General features: G+C 26.7%; 1 protein-coding gene across 1 annotated transcript in view; it reads left to right on the forward strand.

Moving 5' to 3' along the window:
• The window catches only part of LOC103311893 (zinc finger MYM-type protein 1-like), a 20112-nt gene extending 13826 nt beyond the window's left edge, over positions 1-6286 (forward strand). The window contains exon 5 of the mRNA XM_008191727.1: positions 6272-6286. Coding sequence (XP_008189949.1) covers positions 6272-6286 — 15 coding nt within the window. The remainder of the gene's footprint in view (positions 1-6271) is intronic.
• The last annotated feature ends 3435 nt before the right edge of the window (positions 6287-9721 follow it).

Genomic DNA, 9721 nt, shown 5'->3' on the forward strand with positions numbered 1-9721 from the left:
CCAGGAAAACAGTCTAGTCATTTGAAATGTTACAATGTTGAAAGTTAAAAATTAAACAAGTATGCAGGGCCGGTGTCGCAGATTTCTAATACCCTCAATTATTTTTACCTACTTAGTAGGTTGTAGCAAGAGCCGCTCTAGGCCCTGCAAGCATGTATCAAGATATTTTTTTTTGTTCAACAATATCTTATTAGTTTAATAAGTAAATACGACGGGGTATAATATAAAATATAAAAATCATTCTATACAAAAACGATTCTAAACGAAGACGATCTGTCAGCCAATAATATTACTAAGTATATATGATGATATTATTGTGAGTAATGTAATTTATTTTACTATAAGATATTAGGACACCAGTATGTTAAATTTGTTATTGGCAAAAAACTTACATTTTAAAATGCATAATTGTATATATAAAATATAATAATATAGGTACTCTAAGATTTTCACATCGACACGAATAATATTTTATGATTAGATATAACAAAATAACTAAAATCATAATTCCTGGTTTTTGGTTTCTTGGTAATTTCGTCCAAATTTGAAATCATAATAGGTTCTAAAAAATTAAAATTGAATTTATTATGTCAGTAAAAAATAACTAGATTATATATTTTGGTCAAGTGAAATAAAAAACAAAAATATGCCTTAAAATAATGCGATTTAATACATTAATATTACAAAGCTCAATATAATACCCAAAAAAATTAATATTCAATTTAAATGAATGTAAAATAAAATGTAGATAGATTATATCGTTATATCGATATATCGTTATATTTTGTGTTTCATTATAGCACTGGATGATCAGGTGCTATTTAATATTTTCAAATAAAAAACTTGTTAAACAGTTATTGGAATATTGTATTGTTTTTTTTATAATTGATAAGTAGGTAATAAAAATAAAAATATTAGAGCAAAAATTATATTTAATTTTATAAAAAATATTTTATATTATACATTCATACCTATATGTTATATTATTTTAATTTTTTTGAATAAATGAATGAATTTAAGCTAAGTTCTTATAAAGTTTATTTATTTATTCTTATAAATTTACGAAAAATGATTTCAAACCATAAAAACGCAAAAAATTGATTTAAAAACTTTAAAGGCTCTGGCAAACAGAAAGCATTATTTTCACGTTGCGTTAATTTGTAATTTGTTACAACGCGGCGTTATAACGCATTCTGTTTGGAAGAGCCTTAATGCTAAATACAAATTTCATTTTTCAATTCAAATTGATGTATGAAAAAATTTTTTCGTTTGGAAAGTTATGTTTTAAAAAATTCAGAAATCCACGCCCTAGTTATAAATAATATTTTTTGATAATGCATTGATGCCGAAGCGGGATAGAGAATCAGCCGAACCGAAACCTAAAATCATAAACACCTGATAGGTATAAACAATTGTTCACAATCGTGCGTTATGATACGAAAATACAAAATATTTATACCAATTTTATTATCAATGTATTATAATAATAACAAACTGTTTGAGCAGTGGCCCACCACGAATATCCCAGTCCAGAGCCACAGAATATAATATGATACAATACAGATAACCAGACGTGAGGTAAGAGAAACACTGTAGGTACGCCACTCTACTGTCGTTTACCTATTTCTCGATATACTAAACGATATTCAAAAACAAATGTATCATTTTTTTTTTTTACACAGATCTAATCAAAGATAAATATTCATTTAAGTATTCACTTCGGCCACACAGATTTTTTTTTAGGTGGTAATTTAATATTTATCTAGATATTATTTTTGCTGTCTGAACTCGACACTGCTTACATCAAAACAATTTTTACCATCATGCCTACTCAAAATCTTTTCCATAATATTGCTTAAAAGTGATGAATAATTGAGATACATACAACTATTTTTGGATCTGTGTTACGATAAAAAAATCCTTCGATCATTGAAAACTGCGTTCATTGTTGATTTGTAGATCTTTGAATTTAATGGTTTTATATCGAAAATAAAATGAACAATTAATCCTTCACAAACTAAAAGAAAGTTAAAAAGAATTTGGAATACCAAAAAAATTACAAATTAAAACAGCAATAGGAAAAATATAAATAGAATTCGTGAAAGTGAAAACTGATGTACTTATATGATTTAAAAGGTTTTTGAACAAAACTGAAACAATATAAATATTTATAATAAATAAACAGTAAAAATGAGTTGGTTGCCTATATCAATAAAAAGAAAATAATAGCAGACATATTATTTTGGCCAGCATAGTAATTATTATAATATAACATATGAATACAATGTTTATAAACGTTTTAAATTATGTTTGTAGCCAACACCCAATAATAATAAACAATAATTAATACTATGTACCTACCTGTTGTGCTTTTTTTTTTTCCGGCTTAGTCGAGAGCCGGAGAAAGAACCTATCTGTTGTACCTATACATAAGGGTATTATACTATTATATTACTATACTAGGGTTGTCATAAAAGTTCAAGTACTGACTGGGACATTTACAAAAATAATTTAAACAACCTTTTTTTTTTTTTAATTATAAAATTTAGAACACTGTGTAATGTACCTGTGTCTATATATTATATAGAATAAAATAATAATAGCATTGAATTATAAAAGAAATTAAATTAGATGATACATTTGATTAATGAAATAATATTTATTTATTTATTTTGAAATATTATATTTTTCTGACTTTATCACCTGTTTCAATAGCTATCGTTTTTCCATAGCATACGTATGAAATTCCGAACAAGTCATTTTGAAATTAAATTTGCATTGAATGATACTTTCTACAGTTTCTACTTGAAGACGGTTATGTTCTTTTGTCCACTGGGCCATTATCAGAGAAAATATCCTTTCAACATTAGCGTTATGACCAGGAATAGTATATAAGTAGGTATTGGCATTTGGCATATCAAAATTAAATTACGTTTTCTTTACAATATATCAGTTTTTTGAAAGAAATGTAACCATTTTTATAAAAATATAATTTAATATAATTATTGGTACTAATATTATTTACACATAACCGGGACTTTTGTAGGGTCTAGTGGGACGACCGGGACCAAAGTCATGAACTGGTGAGTGGTGACATGTCCCGCTGTACAGTAACTATAGTAACTATACCCATTACAGCCAGAACAGTCCATAAGCTCACGGTAAATAAAAAATCGTTAGTTCTAAAATTATAGATTAATTTAGTTGATATCAATATTGTAACTGTTATTTTATTATTAAAATAAGTAGGTACGTTAAATATGTGAAAAATATATTTAATTGTTTTGTATGCCTACCGGTTACCTTGGCTACATATTGTTAAATTTTATACACAAAGTTACATTTTAAAATATTCACTTAAAATGCAGCTATAATAGTAAACATAATAAACTGTATTACATGTGTATACTATAATATTACCTCTGCTATACTACTATATGTAATAAAGTTTATTATTTAATATTGTATTATAATATTATATAGTTTTAGTTAGGTACCTATAGCCATGATTGCCATGAAGAATGTATATATTTACCATATGTTTTACACATGTGCCTACTGCCTACCTATATCAGCTATATGTATTTTTTTTATTTTTTTTTTAAAACTATGCTCTTTGACCCAACGAAAAAATTATTATTGGCATCTAAATAAAAAATTCAAAAAAAAATTGATCGTTTTAAACGTCTATAATATATAATATGAATAGGCCAAACTATTTTGAGGAATTTAGTCTCATACAAATTTAATGATCTCTAGGGCCCTCCGCTGGTCAGACTTTTTTTAGGTACAGAATACGGTTTGCTTATAAATTATTTTTACTAAAATTTGGTTTTGAAAGAGCTTGAAACTTATCAACTTATGTTTCCTAATTCTACCTTTCATTCCATACTAATTTTAACTATGTTTAACTATGATTAACACAAGTAAAATATGATTTAACTAAAATATTATAGGATAGGTAGCATAACTTACGACCTGCAACCATTTCTTAATTGTCAGCATATCACGACTTCGGCCAACGTTGGTAGGTGCCTACTGGTTATTTAATGTTGAGGAATTCCATTTATTGAAAACATTACATTACTTTACGTTATCGTTTAGTTTAAACTACACAATACACAATATACTATAAAAATTAAACTTAAAAAATAGTTAAAAACTTATTATTGGACATAATTAAAACAATTCACTATTAAATAATAATGGGTATCGTAAGATTTAAATAAACTAATTATACTCGATCGAAAATGTACTGTTGCCAACAAAAATAAACAATATACTTTATTATTATTATTATTATTATACTAATAACGTTTGTAGCCAACACAGTATAATATCAATTACGACATATTTATTTTCAACCAGCATAATATTTTAATCAATACATTACATTTTTCTAATATCATTAATTTTTTTTCTTTTTTCTACATATCTGTAAACACTAAACGTTATCACCCATGTAATTATTTTGTAAAAATTAATATTTAAATGAATTACAATATATTCCAGTTAAAACTTAAAGTTCTTATTCGTATACTGTAAAAATGTAAAATGATTGAATTACCTACTTTATATCATATTGTTACATACATTTCGATGAGAATTCTCGCTGTTGGCTCTATAACGACAATCCTGCCCTCCTGTCAAAAGTGTGGGGAAGTCTGTAGAATTAGGTAACTTGTAGCATTAAGGTAGGTCGCAAATGGCAACCTGATCGCAGTTGCATCTCTTGCAGAAGTTTTTTTTTATCTGCACTGCCATTTTAGGCATCAAACTAAATCCTCTGCGGGGATTATATTTATTATCATAAATTTAAATTATATAAGAATATAACACACATTGTTTGTGTCGATATACCTAACAAATCCGGAAAAAATCATCTTCAGTAAAAACGACAGAAAGCAAGATAGTAGGTAATACGAATTATGTTAATATTACATTTATATCTTATTAAATAATAAACCTTAGGTCCCGAAATAATAAATACCCAAAGAAGTATAATACCAAATTGTAAATATTTCTCATACAATAACTTTTGGATAATTATTTTCATCAAAAATAAACTTAGATATTCGAACGTTTAAAATTAAAACCAAAAATGTCTATGTGTATTTTCTTACGAATTCTACGTATTATGCAGTTAGATGCAGGGCAATTCACTGGTTTAATATTTACCTACTATTATTAACCATAAACTTAAAAGTAATCTTTATAAATTCAGATATCATAAACAATGATTTCTTTCATATCTTATTATAATTTTACTAAAAGTATGTATTATCGGTGTTTCTTTTAAATAGGTGGTTGGTTCGAGTTAAGATAATCAATACAATATACTTATTTATAATATTATATAAGACCAGTTTAAATAATTAACGTCAGTAGAAATTTTTGTAGGAAATAAAGCCACCAAATAAATATATTATTTGAAATTTAGATCCATCTTGCCATGGCTAAATAATATATTATATTAAGCCATACATCTTACCATTAGGTACGTATTTTACTATTACTAAATAAGTAGCATTAAATATTCAAAACAATAACCTAAAAATAATTTAAAAAAATGAATTATTAATCTTAACGTTTGCCAAAAAATACGTGTTAAGAGGACGTCACACCCTAGCTCATGTGTTGTCTCCGTCTTACAAATGTACAACATAGCAAAAACTGTTTTGCGCGGGACAACTTTTCTCGCATCATATTTTCTGTAAAACTACCAAATTTTTACAACCCGTAAAGAAGAACTTTATCTGTGCAACAGCGTTTTTTTAAATCATAGTTTACATTCATTTTTTATGAGCAAAAGAAAAAACGAAATGTTTAGAAGCAAATAACTTTTATTATATTTATGTTGTCTAAAATATAGGCACGCTGTTCTTAGATAATTTTCTACCCTATATGTTCAGAAGTTTTGGAGCCACTACTACAAACACTGAAAGGTAAAAGTTGTCCCGCGAAAAACAGTTTTTGCTATGTTGTAAATTTGTAAGGCAGAGACAACACATGCGTATGTGACATCAAAAGTGTAAAAAATTTAGTACTTAATTAAGAAATTGGAAATAAAATGGACCTCCTTATATTATAGCTATAACACTTATGCGCGTTTTAATGGTTGTCCATGAGATATTGTATGTAATAATGTTTATACATTCTTCCGATTCTTTTCGTCTGCAGAATTGTTTTAATTTCAGACGAATTATTTTCTAGTAGAAAAAAAGATTTTCATTAGTATTAACTAATTAACTATTAATGTTTTATTTTATAGTTTGTCAGAGTATAAAAAGAAGTAAAGAACAGACTTAAATGATGACCCTACACATATTATATTCTTTATTCTTCGGTTCTTCCCATCATCTTGAATGCACAATATTACAAATTATACTTGATAGATATAACAACAAATTACTGCTCCTAATGTTCAGTTATTAACTATAGATTTTTTAATAAACGTATTTCAATAGTCAGGGCCATAAATTAAGGTTAATTGTAATTTGTAATAATTGTTCAACTTATTTCAGAATTTCGTAAAGAATATGCTATAATAATGAACAATATAATATAAATTTATAAATGTATATTTTGTAATGGCATCGGCATTTATTTCAGTTTTTGACCATAATATACAAATATATTTCTAGCATAGTTAAATTAAATTATTACAAACTGGTTTACAAGTACAACAAAATAAAAATGCTAGGTTATAATCTCAGATTTTCTAGTTTGCGACGAGGAAGTCATTGGAATACCAGAATCCCACCTTTTAATTTTGCTGCTTGGTGGAAGTGAGCTATAGAAAATTAACAAATTTCACCAAATATATAAAATATACAATTTATAAAAATAAGAAACACAATTTTGAATCACTTGCCTCAACATATACATTTGTGAAAAATATCCCAATCCGCATCACAAGGTATAATTTTTATTCTCTGTTTAACTATAATTTCTAAGTTGTTATCTCACTTTGCAAACTTTACACATAGCTTTTAATTGAATAGAATGTTCATTACACCATGATGCTGAATAACTGTATAAACATATTCTAATATACATTTTCTGTAGTATAATAAATTAATATTTCTTATAGAATGCCTACATATTCTGCTACCATTGCTTATAAACATTCAACATCGCTAAATCGTCAGATTTGGGAACTTGGAATTTTTCTCTGACATTATCAGAAACTTTTTTATGACCTTTTGGTTAAGTAAAAAATTGAAAGCAGAGAAAACATGGAAACTGTAAACCAGTTATTATTTGTTTATATTAAACGTGCTAACTTTATGATAACTATTTATTAGTTACCAACGATTAGCACTTGAGCTGAGCAGTTTATTGCCTATAACACTATAAACACTTAGCAATGGACAATTATTCTATATTGTCTCGGGCTCCTAGTACCCACAACTGGCATAAATAATTTAAGATACTATAGTCCTAAAACATAATGTTGAATTAGTAAAAATCATAATACTTTATTACAGTCGTTGCCAGTTAGATAGTCATGTCTACCTAACTGGCAACGACTGTAGAGCGATAATTGAAAACTCTGTATTCGGATGTTACTAAATAACAAATAGTGATGTATACTTTATTCCAAATAAAAATAATCACGGCGACCATGGGAAAATCAATGAGAGCGGTGTATGCTACAAAACTAAACATTTTCAGAGGAGACAAATAACTGAATACAGATAATTTAAATGGGTGTATGTGCATGTTTAGTAGGTACATGATTTTTTTCGTTGGCACTGGTATATGCGCATTCTCATGCAGATAATATGTACCACAGTTTATTGGCGAAACTGAGTTTTATACTTTTTTGTATAAAAAATGGGTTTTGAAAATATTGTAACATACACAGATCTCAAATCTTATTTGCTCCAATATTAGTAATCAGTAAACTGTAGTAGGAATCTGGTAATTAGATTTGCTAACACGTGTGTTAAACAGAAACAAAACATGTTTGTTTAGATACTGCGTTCTAAACACTTTTAACTATATTTAATCTTAGAGTCCTCCAAAGGCTTTTAATTATTTGTCCGTCTGCAATATGCATAATCAATTTATCCATAAACTGTTACCTATAAACGATTTTATGGCTTTATGATTGAGAGATATGTAAAGATAAAATTTAGGTAGAACTGTATACTCATTCATATTAAATATTATAGTGAATTTACCAGTTATTAAAATTAAAAGTAAGAATATTATTTAGGACCCCACATACGGTTTTTTTGATCCTTTAATTTTGTAAACAAGTTATGAGTAACTATTTTAAAATTGATAAAAATTGATACAATTTAAAATGTAAGTATCCGGTAACCAGTATCTTTTTCAAGCATTTTGCCTGTACATTATAATCGGTAAAAATAATAATAATGATTATTATTACTATGTATCAGATATATCTTCCTGGTTTTCTATTTGTAATTACGCCTTAAACCACCATTGCAAAATATAATTTTTGTTTTAAACCATTGTTAATAAAATACAACTTCTTCATATTTATAAACTATACGGGACATATATTTATTGTCTATAACAACATATTTTTAACTTAACATTTTAAACAATAATAGGAAAAACAAAATAACTACAAAACAATAATTAATAATACAGGTAACAACCGTAGGAAAGTCTTGTAGTTTACATAACAGCTAGGTATGAGCTTGGATCATGCATATACAAATCGTGTGTTCACACTTGTGACCAATAACCAACAACCAGCCTAAATATAACAACAGTAGGTTAGGTGAAGTGGTGACGTTAGGTCTAGCATGAAAATAATATCAGTATTAATGTGTTGATATAGTGTCGTACAGTCTTCAGGGACGATCTAAAAAAAAATCATGGGGGGGTGTAATCTTTATAATTGCCGACTAGAATTTGAAATTCAAAATGTTTGTTAACTATTAAATTATTTTTAGTAACATGCTATACATTTATAATTTCTTTATTACCTTATGTTTTGTAGTGATGTATATATTATATATATATATATATATATATATCATATTTAATTATATATTATACTTATCGAACGACATTTAAAAATTAAAATAAGATATCAAATTGTATTCATTACAATAAATTATTACAATTCACATCAATTTATATGATAACTTTAATTAATAACATTTAGAATTTTATTAAGATAATAAATGAAATGTTATATCAAATACAATTATACTTACACACAAACACACACACAAAATATCACATATTATAAGGAGGATGGTCATTGCCTATCCGGCGGGCAGTGTTTCTCCGGCCACGAGTATGTACGTGTTATTATAACTTTTGTATAAATGTTAAAAAAAGCGAGTTTGAAGACTACGCAAATATTCTGTGCAAAAGGATACTATTATAAAAAAAATTAACTATTACATTAAATGTGAATGTCGTGTAGATAAAGTTAATATTTATAAACCAATAAAAAAAGGTTTCTTATTATTTGAAAATATTTGTTCTATAATTAATTAAGTACCTAACTATAATATCAATCAAGAAGTCGTCACAAGGATCAAAAAGGTAATATATCAATATTTAACATAATTTAGTAGTTAGTGATTGTATTAATGACACATAACTGTTTACGGTTATTTCTTCTCATCTTACCAATCATTACAAAAATGAGCATAACTAGGCACATACACAATAAAAATTCAGGAGGTGAAGGGGGGGGGGGGAGTTAAACTCACTCATAAAATCA

The sequence above is a fragment of the Acyrthosiphon pisum genome, chromosome A2 (assembly GCF_005508785.2).
Source record: "Acyrthosiphon pisum isolate AL4f chromosome A2, pea_aphid_22Mar2018_4r6ur, whole genome shotgun sequence".
Lineage (NCBI taxonomy): Eukaryota > Metazoa > Arthropoda > Insecta > Hemiptera > Aphididae > Acyrthosiphon > Acyrthosiphon pisum.